Source organism: Hyla sarda, chromosome 10 (assembly GCF_029499605.1).
Source record: "Hyla sarda isolate aHylSar1 chromosome 10, aHylSar1.hap1, whole genome shotgun sequence".
NCBI lineage: Eukaryota > Metazoa > Chordata > Amphibia > Anura > Hylidae > Hyla > Hyla sarda.
The window spans coordinates 42,384,963-42,403,427 of NC_079198.1; the positions used below are offsets into that span (position 1 = coordinate 42,384,963).

At 44.5% G+C, this 18,465-nt stretch overlaps 1 protein-coding gene across 2 annotated transcripts in view; it reads left to right on the forward strand.

The window, feature by feature from the left end:
* Nucleotides 1-18,465, forward strand: part of HMBS (hydroxymethylbilane synthase) — an 87,568-nt gene that overhangs the window by 14,501 nt on the left and 54,602 nt on the right. Inside the window, exons 1-10 of one of the 2 annotated variants that reach the window (XM_056544596.1) lie at nucleotides 3,931-4,040; nucleotides 4,363-4,404; nucleotides 4,789-4,861; nucleotides 7,096-7,145; nucleotides 12,322-12,377; nucleotides 14,361-14,438; nucleotides 15,015-15,092; nucleotides 17,048-17,123; nucleotides 18,018-18,131; nucleotides 18,345-18,383. In XM_056544596.1, coding sequence (XP_056400571.1) covers nucleotides 4,020-4,040; nucleotides 4,363-4,404; nucleotides 4,789-4,861; nucleotides 7,096-7,145; nucleotides 12,322-12,377; nucleotides 14,361-14,438; nucleotides 15,015-15,092; nucleotides 17,048-17,123; nucleotides 18,018-18,131; nucleotides 18,345-18,383 — 627 coding nt within the window. In that variant the 5' untranslated portion in view covers nucleotides 3,931-4,019. Of the gene's footprint in view, nucleotides 1-3,930; nucleotides 4,041-4,362; nucleotides 4,405-4,788; nucleotides 4,862-7,095; nucleotides 7,146-12,321; nucleotides 12,378-14,360; nucleotides 14,439-15,014; nucleotides 15,093-17,047; nucleotides 17,124-18,017; nucleotides 18,132-18,344; nucleotides 18,384-18,465 lie in introns of those variants that run through there. The other variant, XM_056544597.1, reaches the window with a different exon arrangement.

Below are 18,465 nucleotides of genomic sequence, written 5' to 3' on the forward strand. Positions count from 1 at the left end.
TACTCGGGAGAAATTGTGTTACAAATTTTGGAGGGGCTTTTCTGCTTTTACCCTTTTTAAAAATGTAAAATTTTTGAGAAAAGAAGCATTTTAGGTAAAAAAATATTTTTTTTTTTTTTTACATATGCAATAGTCGTGAAACGCCTGTGGGGTATTAAGGTTCACTTAACCCCTTGTTACGTTCCCCGAGGGGTCTAGTTTCCAAAATGGTATGCCATGTGGTTTTTTTTTTTGCTGTCCTGGCACCATAGGGGCTTCCTAAATGCGGCATGCCCCCAGAGCAAAATTTCCTTCAAAAAAGCCAAATGTGACTCCTTCTCTTCTGAGACCTGTAGTGCGCCAGCAGAGCACTTTTCACCCCCATATGGGGTGTTTTCTGAATCGGGAGAAATTGGACTTCAAATTTTGGGGGGTATTTTCTGCTATTACCCTTTTTAAAAATGTAAAACTTTAGGGAAACCAAGCATTTTAGGTAAAAAAAAGTTTTTTTATTTAAATATGCAAAAGTCGTGAATCACCTGTGGGGTATTAAGGTTCACATTACCCCCTGTTACGTTCCCCGAGGGGTCTAGTTTCCAAAATGGTATGCCATGTGTTTTTTTTTTTGCTGTTCTGGCACCATAGGGGCTTCCTAAAGGGGACATGCCCCCCAAAAATGCTCCTTCCCTTCTGAGCCCTCTACTGCGCCCGCCGAACAATTTACATAGACATATGAGGTATGTGCTTACTCGAGAGAAATTGGGTTTCAAATACAAGTAAAAATTTTCTCCTTTTTACCCCTTGCAAAAATTCAAAAATTGGGTCTACAAGAACATGCTAGTGTAAAAAATGAAAGATTGTGAACTTTCTCCTTCACTTTGCTGCTATTCCTGTGAAACCCCTAAAGGGTTAAAACGCTTACTGAATGTCATTTTGAATACTTTGGGGGGTGCAGTTTTTATAATGGGGTCATTTATGGGGTATTTCTAATATGAAGACCCTTCAAATCCACTTCAAACCTGAACTGGTCCCTGAAAAAAAAGCGAGTTTCAAAATTTTGTGAAAAATTGGAAAATTGCTGCGGAACTTTGAAGCCCTCTGGGGTCTTCCAAAAGTAAAAACATGTCAATTTTATGATGCAAACATAAAGTAGACATATTATATATGTGAATAAAAAAAAAATTATTTGGAATATCCATTTTCCTTACAAGCAGAGAGCTTCAAAGTTAGAAAAATGCTAAATTTTCTAATTTTTCATCAAATTTTGGGATTTTTCACCAAGAAAGGATGCAAGTTACCAAAAGATTTTACCACTAAGTTAAAGTAGAATATGTCACGAAAAAACAATCTCGGAATCAGAATGATAACTAAAAGCATTCCAGAGTTATAAATGTTTAAAGTGACAGTGGTCAGATTTGCAAAAAATGGCCGAGTCCTTAAAGGGGTAGTCCAGTGGTGAAAAACTTATCCCCTATCCTAAGGATAGGGGATAAGTTTGAGATCGCGGGGGGTCCGACCGCTGGGGCCCCCTGCGATCTCTCTGTACGGGGCCCCAGCTCTCCGCCGAGATAGCGGGTGTCGACCCCCGCACGAGGCGGCGGCCAACACGCCCCCTCAATACATCTCTATGGCAGAGCCGGAGATTGCCGAAGGCAGCGCTTCGGCTCTGCCATAGAGTTGTATTGAGGGGGCGTGTCTGCCGCCGCCTCGTGCGGAGGTCGACACGCCCCCTTCCCACGGGCTGTCGGGGCTCCGTACAGGAGATCGCAGGGGGCCCCAGCGGTCGGACCCCCCGCAATCTGCAACAGGATAGGGGATAAGTTGCTCACCACTGAATCACCACTGGACTACTCCTTTAAGGTGAAAAAGGGCTCAGTCCTTAAGGGGTTAAATAGGATTTCCGGTACATCTGTTAGACCACATCAGTGTTCCCCGAGCAACACCAGGTGATATACATATAGATCAGAGCTTGACAAATCCCAGGCACCATGCGCCAGGTTTTTGTCAGCCTTTTTCGAGTGTCCTTCCTTTAAAAAAAAAAAAAAAAAAAAAACGAAAACTTTTTACTTGCCTCAACCTCCGTTTCTGCACTGATCCTATAGGATTGGCGCAGAAACAGAGGTTGAGTATGTAAAACAGTTTTTGTATTTATTTATTTTTTATAAAGAAAGGACATTTGAAAAGGCTGACAAACACCTGGTGCATGGTGCCTGGGATTTGTCAAGCTTTGATCTATATGTACAGTATATGCAATCTGTATATATACACTAGCTGAGCACCTGGTGTTGCCTCACCAGGGAGATAATTTCTTCTAGGCTGGGAAAGCTGGGGGAGCACTGTGAGCCTAGCACTGTGTACTGCCTGCCAGCCAACTTTCCCAGTCTGCTGAAGAGAATATTTGTTTGGTAGAGCAGCCATAATGCTGCCACTAACTATTCCAGTGTTGCCATGCCGGTAGTTGGGAAAATGAAACCACATATTAAGAATTACACACTTAGGTTGTCGGTTGCCACAGCCTATACTTATAGCTATTTATTTTGCAGCCCTCCCAGGTGTATATTGTTGGAGTGAGTGTGCACCGACATTTCTGCTGAATGTAACTTGTCTTCAGCCCTTACCTTAACTAATAGGGATTCTGGGGATTAGGCGTCATGTGAGCAGGCGCTTGCTGACAACCCTTCTGTTAAAGCAAAAACTGTATGAGATTCATTTGTTGATGTATATTGGCCCGGCCAAGCTTTTTATTCCATTACTTTTTATTAGTGGAGATTACATATATAGAGTAGGGATCGACCGATATAGATTTTTTAGGGCCGATACAGATAATCTGTGACCTTTCAGGCCGATAACCGAAAAATTATACCGATATTCCGGTATAAGTTATCGGCTGTTTTGATGAACTGCAGCGGCTTTTGCGGGGCCAGAGACCGCCGCCACCGCCCGCTTCTCTCCCCCTGCCTGTCCTGGGGTCCTCCATAGTCCAACCGCCACCGCTGCCCCATTGCCTCCCCCATCCCCGGTTTTATAATTACCTGTTCCTGGGGTCCGCGCTACTTCTGGCTCCGGCGGCGTCTTGAGCTGTCACTGTGCGCACTGACGGTGACGTCGCGTTGAGGACATCACTCGTCATTGCGCAGCGCACAGCAATATCGCAGGACGTCGCAGGAGCCAGAAGTAGCGGGGACCCCTGGAACAGGTAATTATAAAACCAGGGATGGGGGAGACAATGGGGCAGTGAAGGCGGCAGTCTCTGGCTGGGGAGGCGGGGCGGGGCATTATCGGCATATCGGTAAGGTAATTGCCGATAACGTTAATGTTCAAAATCGTGAATATTGGCCGATAATATCGGCCAAACCGATAATTGGTCGATCCCTAATATATAGGAATACACGTGCAAAGATGTAGGAGGCACTCACCAGCGGGGTAACATGAAAATATTTCTTGACTTTATTAGGACATACAGGAGCAGAAGTGGACAAGATTATTTTATTTTATTTATAAAATAAAATAAATAAACTTGTCCGCTTCTGCTCCTGTATGTCTTAATAAAGTCAAGCGCTTTATCAGACCTAATATATAGGCATCGCAATTAAAAATGATCAACTAGTTTAGTCTGGCATGGTAATGGGGGAATTGTTCATACAGGCGATCAATCCACCACATTCTAGCGTAAGATCTTATGCACATAGCAAGCTTGGCATAAAGAAGTGTAACTGGACTGATGACAGCGGTTATTTCTGCAGCTCAGCATTAGCAGGGGAGTCACCCTTTTGTGCCCAGATAAGACCATCTGTGGCATACATTTAAATTTGGGTACAATAAGTTCTGCCTGAGTCCTGTTGATAACACACTTAAAGCTTCCTGATTGTAGTATCCAGTGGGGTGCGGTCTTACCCTACTATCTGTCCCACCCCTTGACTCTTGGTTTTATCAGTGTAACCACATTGTCCCTCGCAGATCCTAGTAACTGTCATTGTAATAAGGGCTTTGAATAAGAGCAGACACGTGTAGTGGAGGGTCTGCAACTATCAACTGGGAGAATGGATAATGGGAATTCACAGGTAATGTGCACTAATGTCTTAATTGTAATGCATTGTAGAAAAGTCAAGTCAGCGGCCATTGTCTCTTTTTCTATCTGTTGTCCACAGTAACCGTTTTGGAGGCTCAGGCTTTTAAAATTCTACTTTATCTGGGTGCTTCATGTAAACATTCCAAAACAGTATGAGGTTAAATGAGTAATCTTTTTGTGTAGATTTTCTATGAAACAAACATTTGAGCAGCATTTTTTGCCTGCAGAACTTTAAAAGAGTGATTTTAGAAAACTAGTTTTTAATATCTGGATTGCATCTAATTATTAGTCATGTGTAATCGTTTTTGTTGCAGGAACGAAGAAATTTGATACGAGTTGGCACACGGAAGAGCCAGGTGAGCCAGACTCTACCTGTAATTTCTGTATTTAGGGTGTATTCACATGTACAGTATCCTGCGCATATTTGATGTGCATGATTTAAAGCCGCAGCATTCATTGTAACCGAAAGGACTGAACACAGCTTCAAATCCTGTGCATCAAATATGTGCAGAATACACCATGTTTTTAGAAACCATATTTGCCCTTTTAACAAAACAATTTAAAAAGTAAGATATTTTCTCTGTCATCAGTAGCCATTACCACTGACTCTACTACATAAACTCCTACTCGTATGCCATAACTCCAACCTTTAAGTCAGAGTTATGGTAACCAAACAGTGAACATTATACTGTTTAGTGGATATTTTTGCTGTGCAAACAATATATGCTCTCTTTACGCAGCTGGCACGTATCCAGACAGACAGCATAGTAGAAATGCTGATCAACAAGTTCCCTGATGCTCACTTTGAGATTGGTAAGTAGATACACTTTTGATAAGGTCCAATGTTTTTCTGTACCTTGTTGTTATATTGTTATCTGATTGGACTTCAATTTCTGCCAGTCTATAATTGTAAAACACCTCCCAGTAGCTGGTCTATTTGCATCTAGCAGCACTTGGATACTTAAGTTAGATATTTGAACAGTTGCTTTTATTTTTGTAAAACCTCAAAAATTTGCTGCCAGGTTCCACCAAATTTTCCAGATGCTTAGTTCATATAACTATGATTGTTTGTCTGGTGAAATGTAGCCGTCCAAGTATGACATTTTTAGCTGAATGGCCAGTTAGTCATATATGGCCAGTTAGACCTTTTAGTTAAAAAAGTGTGATTATCGGATCTGAGGACAGTTCTTGTGGTCAGGGGTTGTCTAAAGCAGGCAGATCCGTTAATGGGTGGTTGTTTGTGATAGCAAATTGTATCTTTCCCTTTACCATCCAAATGCTGGGGTGCTTCTGTGAATAGTAGGTCAAGGGATAAGAGTTGCTTTTTATGCTAAATACACTATTATATTAGACTTTTAACCTCCTTTATCAGCACTAATACATTTTTATTAACTGTCTGCTGAATGTTTGTTGGGCTGATGATTATCTTACAAAAAACGGCCAAATGTTTGTGTTGACAGTGAGGAGCAAAGAGAAGGGTCAGGCAGCAAAAATTCAACATGCCCGATCCTTCTCTCCACCAACATCATCTCCCAGTAGAGTCAGGAAGCTGCCATGTACCTTGAAGGTGTTGTCCGGTGAAAACATCTGGTTAAAAATAACTCCGTTCTCAGCTGTCTGATGTTTCTGGATTTGGGGGCGTAATGTCTCATGCACACTCAGCCAATCAATGGCCTTTTTTCCTATAGCAACACGTGAGAGCTAAGCTATTATCTGCTGTTAAAGGGGCATCCTCATTAAAAAATTTTTTGCTATTGCACTCCTTATGGTAAATAAAAATATTTCTAATATACTTTGTTTAAAAAAAAAAATTATGAAGTTTTCTATGTTTTATTTGTGCTTAAAAAAGCTCAAGAGCACATTTCCCCCCATCTCATACAGACTGTGGACCAAAGCCCAAACACAGGAAGTGCAGCCTAGAGTGCTGAGGGGGGTGTGTCCAACCAACAGCATATGGCAGTTAAGTGTGACAGGAGCTATGATTGGATGAGGCTGAACACACCCCCCTCAGCACTCCAGGCTGCACTTCCTGTGTTTGGACTTCGGTCCTAAATCTGTGTATAAGATGGGGGGGGGGGGGGGGGAATGTGCTCTTGAGCTTTTTTGAGCACAAATAAAACATAGAAACTTCATTTATTTTTTTTTTAAACAAAGTATATTAGAAATATTTATTTATTTACCATAAGGAGTGCAATAGCAAAAATTCGTTTTAATAAGAGTTACCCTTTAAGTGCTTTGGAAAAGTAAAATCTGCTTTTGGTTGCTCTGGGTAAAAAAAGATTTGACCATTTTGATAAATGAGACTCACTACCTTTTAAAGTGGTTGTCCAGTAAAATGTTATTATTTTGCTATTGTCTCCAGCCTGTCTAATTAAAATAACAAACATTTAAAAGCTCCTTTCTCCGCTCCCTCCTAGCTTCAGTATTAGACACCCTGTCTGCATCTGCTGACACTGTTTTCCCCCTAAGCTGCAGAGTGTAGCGTTTACAGCCAGGGCAACAGATAGTGCTGCTTGCAAATCGCTGGCCAAGATGGGACACCATTGCATCCAGTGATTGGTTGAGCAGTGCTGTGATGTCACGTCTACAGCTTTGGACTGCTCCATGAAGCCTACTGTCAACAGAGACGGGGCGCCGTGATACCAGAGTTACGGAAAAGCGGAGGAAAATGAGTTACGTTTTCGAGGGTAGGCTGGAAAAAATGGCAAAATAAAATGTTTTCCCAGACAATCGCTTTATAGAGAAGACACCAAGCAGTTAATAAGTGTTGCTGGATTCGCCAAAATGTTGGGATCAACCAAGATCACCCTGTGTAAATGAGATGATTGGCCAACAGTGATAACGTTTAGGGCCACACAAACAATCCATCTTGTGGACAGCCTCACAATTGAAGCCGTGGGAAGGCTCATTGAACGAGTGCCGATCGAGATCAGAGCTCCTCTCACCCATCTAAAACCTCTCCTAGTTCATACTCTCAGTAAGTACAATGTTTAGATCACCAAGTTCCTTTTACTTATTTTTTCCTTTCCTTTCTTAACTTTTTTTAGTTGCCATGTCAACGACAGGAGACAAGATTTTAGATACTGCGTTATCTAAGGTTAGTGTGCCTTAAATTATCATTGGCTTGTTATAAGGTACCCTGGTTTTCATAGAATGGTGCAGTATGCTTTTGAGTATTGTTTGATTTATTTATTTGGGGGGGGGGGGGGGGGTAGGGGGGTGCCAGGTATCTAATATATGCTCCACCAATTAATTAACAGCCCACAAACCCTCCCCGTCTAACCTGTTGGTACATACTGGTAGTGCGGATGACACTGATGATGATACTTGCGTCTCCCTGATCTGGGGCTCCATTCGCCCATTATCTTCCTTATTCGGGCAGCAAGTTTGGTGCCAGGGCTGGCTGCGAGCAGGTCTTAGGAAGCAGCAGCGGTGATGTCAGTGTGCTCCTGGGGCGGCGTCTGTGCACCAAGCCTGCCGTCCGAATAAGGAAGATAACAGGCAAGTGGTAACATGTATTGGAGATGGGTAAATATTATTATTGGTGTCACTTTCAGCTTGTACCAAGTGGTTAGTGCGTGTAACACTGATGACGGATTCCCTTTAACCCCTTAAGAACATTTGACGTAAATGTATGTCCTGATCCACTGGGACTTAGCGTACATTTACGTCCTATAATGACCCGAGCACTGGAGCGATCAGCGATCGTGCTGATGTCCACCATTAACCCCTCAGATCCCGTGATCAATACAGATCACGGCATCTGCAGCAATGCGGAAGTTCTGATGGATGATCGGATCTCCCACGGCAGTGCCGCGAGGATTCCGATCATCCAAGATGGCGGACAGAGGTCCCCTCACCTGCCTCTGCTGCTGACATTGAGCAGACCAGAGAAACAGATTGCCGATAATACTGATTAGTGCTATGCCTATGCATAGCACTGAATAGTATAAGCAATCCGATGATTGCTATAAATAGTCCCCTATGGGGACATAAAAATTGTTAAAAAAAAGTACTAAATTACTATGCTTTGGTCACATCACATAAATCCCAAAAAATTATGAAATGGGATCAATTAGTCACAAATACGCACAAAAACTACGATCACGATACAAAAAACGAGTCCTCATACAACTCCCATACACCAAAAAATTAGAAAGTTATAGATGGTCAAAAGAGGGCAATTTTAAACATGCTAATTTTGTGAAAAAGGTAAGTTTTTTTAAAAAGCTGTAAAATAATAGAAAATTATGTGATCAAGGGTAGGGCTGGGCGGTATACCGGTTTCATACCGAATACCGAAATTTTTGGGCTCCACGATATGAATTTTTCCCATACCGCAATACCGGTTGGACCCCTCCCCCTTGGGAATGAATTATCAGCCTAGCGCAGCGCTAATCATATGTGACCCGCGAGCGCTGTTCTGCTCCCCCCCCCAATTAATTATCAGCCCAGAGGGGTACTACTCACACATGTCACCCGCAAGCACTGCCCTCCTCCTCTTTGTTGCGGGCCGACACCGGCGCTGGAACTCTATACTGTACGCCCATGGTCTCCAACCTGCGGACCTCCAGATGTTGCAAAACTACAACTCCCAGCATGCCCAGACAGCCAACGCTACGTTGGCCTTACGCTGGGGACTGGAACGTCGGACTGCCGTCAGCCTATCACTGGCCGCAGCGATGTCCCGCCCCGGCCGGTGATAGGCTGAGCCCACTGTTATGTAAGAAGCCGGCTTCTTACATGACAGTGGGCTCAGCCTATCACTGGCCGGGGCGGGACATCGCTGCGGCCAGTGATAGGCTGACGGCTCTCAGACGTTCACGTCCCCAGCATAAGGCCGACGTAGGTAAGTTAAAGTTTGTTTTCTTTATCTCTTGCAGCCCGGGCATAGGGATACAGCGTACGCCAGTGGTCTCAAACCTGTGGCCCTCAAGCTGTTGCAAAACTACAACTCCCAGCATGCCCGGACAGTGTTGGCTGTCCGGGCATGCTGGGAGTTGTAGTTTTGCAACATCTGGAGGTCCGCAGGTTGGAGACCACTGGCGTACAGTATAGAGTTCCAGCGCCGGTGTTGGCCCGCAACAAAGAGGAGGAGGGCAGTGCTTGCGGGTGACATATGTGAGTAGTACCCCTTGGCTGATAATTGTGGGTGGGGGGGGGAGCAGAACAGCGCTGGCGGGTAACATGATTTGGTGGGGGGGGGGGGGAGCAGAACAGCGCTCGCAGGTCACATGATTTGGGGGAGGGGGTGAAAGAAATACCGTTATATACCGTGGAACCGCCATAAGTTACAAAAATACCGTGATACACATTTTTGGTCATACCGCCCAGCTCTAATCATGGGTATCATTTTAATCGTATTGACCCACAGAATAAAGAAAGTGTCCGTTTCACCGTAAAGTGTACAGCGTGAAAACTTAACCCTCCAAAAGTTTTCTTTTCAATTTCCTCACACAAATAATGTGTGGGGTTTGCTGTACATTTTATAGTACAATAACTAATGTCATTACAATTGGTCATGCAAAAAACAAGCCCTCATATGGGTCTGTGGATGGAAATATAAAAGAGTCATGATTTTAAGAAGGCGAGGATTTTCTCTCCTGGCCAGCAACCAGCGCTGGGTGGTGTACCCTGGGTCCCCCAATTGCCCCTGTTAGCCAGGTCGGCTTAAGGCAGGTGGCCCTAGCTGGTCGAAGACTTCAAGGGTGGGTATGATCTACGCGAGTATGTTCTCCCCTCCCCCTTTCCTCAGCATGCCTTCTCTACATTCTCTCCCTATCCATGATACAGGCTGGGGGGCTCTGGGGGTGCTTTCAGTCATTTGGCACATTAGGGGTTAACATTTATTTAGCTCTCTTCTGTCTTCCAGTCCAGGCTGGTGTACCTAGGGAGGCAGCAGCTGCATGGGGGGGGTACGTCTCCAGAGGGGTTCCCGCGTTCTTGGAGGGGTCCGGGCTGCGGGCAGGCAGCACTGCGCCGCGGCTTGGTCTCTCCTGTGTACCAACGCCACCTTCTTCTGCATCTTCTGGTGCAACCCCTGAAGTCTTCTTCCGCCGTGCTCGTCAGGCGCCCCAGGTTTTCAGCCCACACACTGAATTTGATGAGCTGCTAGAGGTGGCTTGGAAGCATCCGGATAAACGGGACTAAGAAGCTCAGGGCTCTCTTTCCCTTCCCTCAAGATCTCCTTACAAAGTGGTCTTCACCTCCTCAGGTGGACCCGCCTGTGTCGCGGATTTCTAAAGCCACTACCTTGCCTCTGGCTGATGCAGCTTCCTTTTGAAGACCCCTCAGATAAGCGCATTGATAATCTGGCGAAATTCAGCTCTGAGGCGGCGGGCTCTGCCTTGTCCCCAGCCTTTGCCACCACCTGGGTTTCCAAAGCCCTCTCGGTTTGGGCCGGTCAATTGCACCAGGGAATCTTGGCGGGTGCTTTCTCAGGCGATTTGGCAGCTTTTGCTCAGCAAATCGCTCATGCAGGGGACTACCTCTGCTTGGCTTCCTTGGAGTTGGCCCGCTGAGCAGCCTTTGCCTCTGGCAATCTGGTGGCTCTTCGGTGCTCTTCTTTGCCTTCGGCTTAAGGCCTGGAATGCCAATGCGGCCTCTAAGCGTTCCCTTACTGAACTTCCTTTTCTGGGGTCTCGGCTATTTGGCAAACTCCTGGAAGAGATCATTTCTGAGGCCATCGGAGGCAAGAGTTCCCTCTTGCCCCAAAATCGTCTGTGCCATTCGGGTCCACAGCAGAAGATTTCTTCCTTTTGCCCTTTTCGTTTCTCGGGCCGCACGGACAAACCGGTGGCCCCCCAGGTTAGGAGGGCCCCATCTTTCAAGACTCTCCACTCCTGGAAGTCGGGGTCCTGCCCCAACCGCCCCTCTCCTAAATCTGGATCTCTTAAGCCCCCCTCTGCCTGAAGGTGCGCCCCTATCCGAGTTCTCCCCTCGGGTGGGAGGGGGTTGCCTGTCCCTCTTTCGAGACTTCTGGCTGGCGCAAGTTCAGGATGCTTGGGTTCAAGAGGTCGTCTCCCAGGGCTATCGCATAGAATCCTCTTCTATTCCCTGGAATCGTTCTTTCCGGTCTCCAGCCATGGCATACATCAATCGCCAGGGAGGCATCCGCAGCTCAGCTTCCATGAGGGAGGCATTGAAGATCCTCCTTTGGGCGGAACTTTACGTTTCAGCCATTTTCGCAGTGCACATTCCCGAGATCGACAATTGGGAGGTAGACTTCCTGAGTCATTCCACCGCGGACCGGGCGAGTGGTCCCTTCACCCGGAAGTTTTCGATTAAACCTGTCACCGCTGGGGACCCCAGACGTGGATCTGTTTGCGTCACGCCGAAACAGGAAAGTCACTCGCTTCGTTTCCAGGTCTCGGGATCCTCTGGCACTGGCGGTGGACGCTCTTGTGGTCCTATGGAACCCCTTCTTTCTCCCCTACCTCTTCCTGCCACTTCCGCTTCTTCCCAGGGTTGTCCGGAAGCTCAAGTCGGAGGGCGTCTCGGCGATTCTGGAGGCTCCCGACCGGCCTAGTCGCGCGTTGTATGCGGACGTGGTCAGTCTCATGGCAGACGTCCCCTTCCGGATTGTCCCGACCTTCTATCCCAAGGGCCCCTCTGCCACCCCAATTTACTTCTGCTGCGTTTGACGGCATGGCGGTTGAAACCGCGGTTTTGAGGGCCCGGGGTTTTTCTCCGGGTGTTCCGGACTATTCTCCATGCCCAGAAACCCTTGTCCGCCAGGATTTACCACCGTACCTGGCGGCCATATTTCCGCTGGTGTGAAGCTCGCTCGCGCTCTCTCACCTCTTTTTCTCTGCCGAATCTCTTGTCCTTTTTTGCAATCTGGGTTGGAGGTTCCATCAAGGGGCACGTTTCGGCTCTGTCCTTTTCCAACGTCCTCTTGCATCCAACCTTCATGTTCGCACCTTTTTGCAGGGTGTGGCTCACGAGCTCCCTCCGTTCCGGTCCCCCACTGCACCCTGGGACCTTAACCTTGTTTTGTAAGCTCTTCAGGGTGCTCCGTTTGAGCCTCTGGGTCAGGTTTCCCTTCGTTTCTTTCATGGAAGGTGGCCTTCCTTGTGGCAATCGCGTCCATTCGCCGTGTGTCTCTCTCTCTTTCTCTCTCTCTCTCTCTCTCTCTCTCTCTCTCTCTCTCTCTCTCTCTCTCTCTCTCTCTCTCTCTCTCTCTCTCTCTCTCTAATAGAGAGAGAGAGATGATGATATTATAAATCTTTAAACACTGGATCCATTGTAATATTTTTTTTTTTCTTTTACAGATAGGTGAAAAGAGTCTATTTACAAAGGAACTGGAGAATGCTCTAGAGAGAAATGAGTAAGTACATTGGTTTGGATTTTGGTCCATATGCTATATTTTTGATCTATCTGAGACTTGTCACTTGAGTGTTATTCTTTTCTCAGGCTAGGTTTACTTTGCAGATTCTGAGAATCTGAGGGCACTGACCACTCTGCTTGGCATTCCCATAGATGGCAATGTATTAGAAACAGATTCCACTAAAGGAATGAGAAAAATCATTCTAAAACTTCAGCGGTGGAGCTTCTGTAGTGTAGACTGTGCAGCGGAATACCACAGCAATCAATTTCTGCTGCATCTGAGGAAATGTGCTCAGAAATCCCACAGTCTGAACCCTGCCTTAGGCTTTGTTAGCACACAGTTTTTTAAGGCGTAAATGGTAGTTTAATACCTCAAAATATGCTGTTATTTTTCTTCCCATTAAATTCTATGGTAAAATGCTTGACAGTTCATATTTAGTATTTTTTATGCTGTAATAAGGTATTTACGCATGGTACTTAAGTTGACATAATATGGACACTTTTTGCAAGTTTTTGTTGGCACATAAACACTTCAAAACAACTGATCTGCATAAAGTATCCATAAAACAAATACATTTTATAAAAAGAATTAGAGGTGCCATAAAATATAACATTTAATAGATCTGTATGAAAAAACACCAAAAAAAGGTAAATGTATTCCCAGGATAGTGACACAGTATTTAGAAAATTATATATATACACATACAGTTTAGACCCATGTCAACATTGACACGATCACGATTGACACGACAACACATTTCTAGATTGGTTTTAGCAAGAAATGACGGCCACATATGCTATCACAACAATTGGCTAGGTGTGCTAGAAATTAATTAGACACATGCTCAGGGATAGCAAGAAATGTCTAAAACTATTCTCTAACAACATGCAACAATAACAGATGCAGATACAGAAAGATGCTTTTTTTCCTCCTTCGCAATAACCATTCCCAACATACGTTTCTGCCCCTAATGTATATAACTCTGTACACAGGGACGTCTTCAGGAGATATGGCTTTTCAAGAGCTATGGTTGCATTTGATAGATAAATGCATAGATGATAATAAGCAAGTAATAGGAAAACCATGCCATGTGTCATTGTGCTAGACAAAAGTACACATAGGACCATACAATATATCAAACACCAGGGACATAAAATGCATAAATGCCACCTCCAGGATAATACTCCATAACCAGTTAGTTCCACCACATGGAAAGGAACCTGTAAAGAGATTGAACATAAAAAGGAAACCACCTAATGCTAAGGAAACTCACTTATCCCCAGGGCTGGTTCTGCCTATAAGCAAAATTGGCAGCCGCCTAGTGCACCCTCTTGATTGGGGCGCAACTCTGCACGCCAGTTGTGAAGTAATTACATGAGAAGGTTTGTTACAGTATGTTATCCCAATAGTAAGGTGATTACATGAGGAGGTTTGTTACAGTGTCACCCAAGTAGTAAGGAGGTTACATAAGGAGTGGGTTTGTTACAGTGTGTCACCCTAGTAAGGTGACAGGCTCCCTTGCATAATTCCATTATCTTACACTGGCCTTCCACACAAGATAGTAAATGGGGTTTAATAGTACAGTGTGCTGCTCTGTCCTGAATAAGACATCTTATCCCCTATCCAAAGGCCATCACGCTCCCTCCCATAGACTTGAATTGAGGGGGCGGGCGTCACACAGGGACGGAGTCGTGACGTCACGGTACTCCGTCCCCGTGGTCGGGAGGCATAAGACTTTGAGCCTCCAGCTCCTCCTGCAGTGCTCACAGGTGGGTGCTGCATGCTAGATTGCGGGGTCCCCAGCGGCGGAACCCCCGCGAGCAGATATCTTATCCCCTATCCTTTGGATAGGGGATAAGATGTCTTAGGGCCGGAGTACCCCGTTAAGCTTCTCTTTAAAAATGGAGGCAGCAATGTAAGAATGAGCAGAGCCTAAACTAAAAAACATTTATTTAATATTTTGTCTCTATCTTTTTTTTCCAGGGTTGATCTTGTTGTTCATTCACTTAAAGATTTACCAACAACTCTACCTCTTGGCTTCACAATTGGAGCTGTATGCAAGTGAGTTTTTCTTTTCTTGTTTTTTTTTCACATCACACTCATTATCGTTGGCACTGTACTGACTACTTTATGCCATCTGTTGGAGGTACACGTCAGGAAGATTTCTTCAGAGAATGTTCCAATTTATGGCACTGTATAGCCATCCAGTGACCTATGTCATCTATTGGCTGTGTAAGAAAAATGCATACTACTCAATTTTTTAAGGTGGCACAGTTTGTTGAGCTTTCCTGTACCCTAAAGTAAAAAATTTCCTCTTTTGAATGGAGTCCTTTTAGATATTTTTCACGTATATATGCCAAATGTAGGGCTCAGATGCAGTGTGCACTTTGTCTTTTTCTGTCAAAAATAGCATTGACTCTTTGCACAAATGAGAAATCTTCACAATATTTCCTTAGACAATCTTCCTCTCCTCCTTACATTGAAATCCAATTTTCCTTTTAATCTGCAGATGTTTGGTTGAGCAAGTCTCCTGAACATAGTAAAAACAGAACTTTATTTCGTTTTTCTTTGAATTAGAGGTAATAAATTGTGTGCTATTCATTTTGTCACAGTTGTAAAGATGTATGTCTTCTTTAGGCGTGAAAGTCCGTATGATGCAGTTGTTCTTCATCCTAAGAATGTAGGACATACATTGGAGAGTTTGCCCAAAAATAGGTGAGACCAGCAGAGAACATTCTGTAAGCTTTGAGGTAGATCACACCAGAAGCCAGTATGTTTTGAATATAGATATAAGATTAGCATTTAGGCACGTTGGCTTCCTGACTTCTGGGATTTTTCCAGCCCAGGGTGAGATTATTGACATTTTGAACAGACATATATTTTTGGTTCTCCTTTACTGACCTAAACCACAAATGTAATTGATGCTAAGCAGAAAAATTATTAATTGCTTACCTGATATTCCACTGCAGTCCTGTTTAACACACCATTATAGGACATAAAAAGGACAAGAATTTTCCTCAGTCCAAACCCTGCCCCCTGTAAGGGTATGTTCACACAGCGAAATTCCCATTTGGAATCCAGATACATGAAATTCTGCTTCATGAAGTTAACTTTGTGATGAATGGAATGTTAACCTTCCCATTCACACAGCAGATTTTTATTTATTTATTTATTTTTTTAAAGTATTTTTTAAGTTTTATTCACAGGGCGGATTTTCTGCTGCTGAAATTCTGGATTTTGCTAAATGAATAAACATGTCAATTCTTTTTGTAGAAAATTTTATGGGACTCTGGAAATCTGTTTGTTTGTTGATTGCAAGAAATTCGGCATAAATTTAGTACAAATTCTGAGCGGAATCTGCAAAAAATCCGTTGCCAGCTTGGCAGAACGGAATCTAAAACAGAAATTCTGTCATGTAAACATAGCCCGGTATCTAGCAGGCAGGGCTGCACAAGGCATCACTGGATCACTTGTGTAATCCTTTACCTATTTCGGCCACACAAACCCTCTTGCACAGGGTTATGTATTGCCAACATACAACACTTTTAAACATGCCGAAAGCATGTGTTCAGCCCACAAACAAGCAAGCGGATTGCTTATTGGCTGATTGCTGGCCCTATTACACATTGTGATTATCAGTCTATTTAGCCAATATTGACCCCATGTACTAGTGCTCTACACATCTCTGTATTGCTGACCTTAGACTTATAAAGGTGCAAGATTAGTTTAAAGGGGTACTCCGCCCCAGGACATCTTATCCCCTATCCAAAGGATAGGGGATAAGATGTCAGATCATGGGGTCCCGCCTCTGGGGACCCCCGGGATCTCTGCTCCAGCACCCCGCTTTCATTACTGCAGAGAGCAAACATGCTCTATGCGTAATGACGGGCGATACAGGGACCGGAGCATCTTGACGTCCTTTTGGATAGGGGATAAGATGTCCTGGGGCGGAGTACCCCTTTAAGGCCTCATGAATGAGACCTGAGTGTCTGTCACAGCACAGGCACTCAATGACACTTTAGTGACCTTTGTTTTCCACCCGCCTACATTAACTAAACCTGTGTAATTCTTAAACTAGACAGTCTAAAGCTTCATTCACACTGCCGTTAGTACGCAGCAGTGTGACGGCCGTTGGGAGAGTTGGGCAGAATAGCATGAGAAAAATTACTGCATGTGCTTTCTTTTTATCCCACTATTCATAACGGCGCTGGGCGGCCCCCATAATAGTAAATGGGAGCCACCGGTACCCGTTGTTTCCCGCTGCTCCCAGTCATGAGAACGGCCGTTAAAGTCAGAAAAAAAAGACACTGACGGCCGTTCTGGACAGGGAGCAACAGCAGTGTGAAAGGGGCCTGAGAATGTGCCAGATTTATGACGTTGTTTGGTAAATTTTTCATGTTGTTAGACTGTTGACTTAATCTGTACCAGAATTATGCTTATTTTTGGTACATAGTGTCATATCTTAAGCCAAATTCTTTTTTTCCCGGGCCATGCCCCTTTTGTCAGAATTCTTGTGCATTTGCAATAGTAAGTATGCCCCACTGAGCTCAAAATTTTGTTCCAATAAATAGTCTTTTAACAGTCAGGTGATACAGATTTTATTTAGGCAATTAATATATTTCATATGTATTGAAATACTTAGTTTTTTTCACTTTTTTTTATTTTTTTAGTACCATCGGAACAAGCTCTCTTCGTAGAGCAGCTCAGCTGAAGAAACAGTACCCTCATTTAGAGTTCAAAGATATTGTATCCTGTTCACAATTAAATGGGTTCTCTGACTTGGATGGGCTCTACTTGTTGGAGAGGTCCCTTGATAATAGATAAATCACAAACTGAAACCACAGTGATCAGCTATTTTTGAGCAAACTTGGCAGTACATATTTACTTTACACACAGGGGAAATAAGGGGAAACTCACTTCCTGACACAGGGGAAAACAGGGGAACCTCTCACTTCCTGACACACTGGGGAAATAAGGGAAACCTCTCCCTTCCTGACACACTGGGGAAATCAGGGGAACCTCTCCCTTCCTGACACACTGGGGAAATCAGGGGAACCTCTCCCTTCCTGACACACTGGGGAAATCAGGGGAACCTCTCACTTCCTGACACACTGGGGAAATCAGGGGAACCTCTCACTTCCTGACACACTGGGGAAATCAGGGGAACCTCTCACTTCCTGACACACTGGGGAAATCAGGGGAACCTCTCACTTCCTGACACACTGGGGAAATCAGGGGAACCTCTCGCTTCCTGACACACTGGGGAAATCAGGGGAACCTCTCGCTTCCTGACACACTGGGGAAATCAGGGGAACCTCTCGCTTCCTGACACACTGGGGAAATCAGGGGAACCTCTCGCTTCCTGACACACTGGGGAAATCAGGGGAACCTCTCGCTTACTGACACACTGGAGAAATCAGGGGAAACTCTCACTTCCTGAGCATGAACGAAAGGCAGCATGAAAGACTGACAGGCTTCCTTTTTACAGTAACAGATGAGCGACCCTGAAACAGTACAGCCGTTCAATGTCACTATAGTTGTAAGTTTAGCTGGAAACAGGGCTCCAAGTCATCGGAGGTCAGTCATCCCTGATTGACAGTTCTCTTCGTTTACACAAGTCCTTAACAATTCACTGCTCAGCGGGGTAATTTAAATACTCGTTTGAAGAAGCTGGATGAACAAAATGATTTCAGTGCAATTATTTTGGCTGCTGCTGGTCTCCATCGCATGGGCTGGGAGAAAAGAATTGATCAGGTAAGAGTAGGTTACGTCCAGTTGTCTAACTCTTTTTGTTACATACATGAGTTTGGCTATTTATTTCAGTGATAGTATATATTTGTTGAGCTCTCATAAAAATTTGGCATCATTGTCTTACAGATATTATCTCAGACCACATGGTACATTGTGCTACATTAGGAAAGTGCCATATAACTGTTGTCCATGGTTAATTTTCTTCTCTCCCCTCAGATCCTGTTACCTGAGCAATGTTTGTATGCTGTGGGTCAGGTATGCATTTGCAGTTTATAGAAGCATAGAATGTGTCGGCAGATAAGTGCCATTTGGCCCATCTAGTCTGCCCAATATGCTG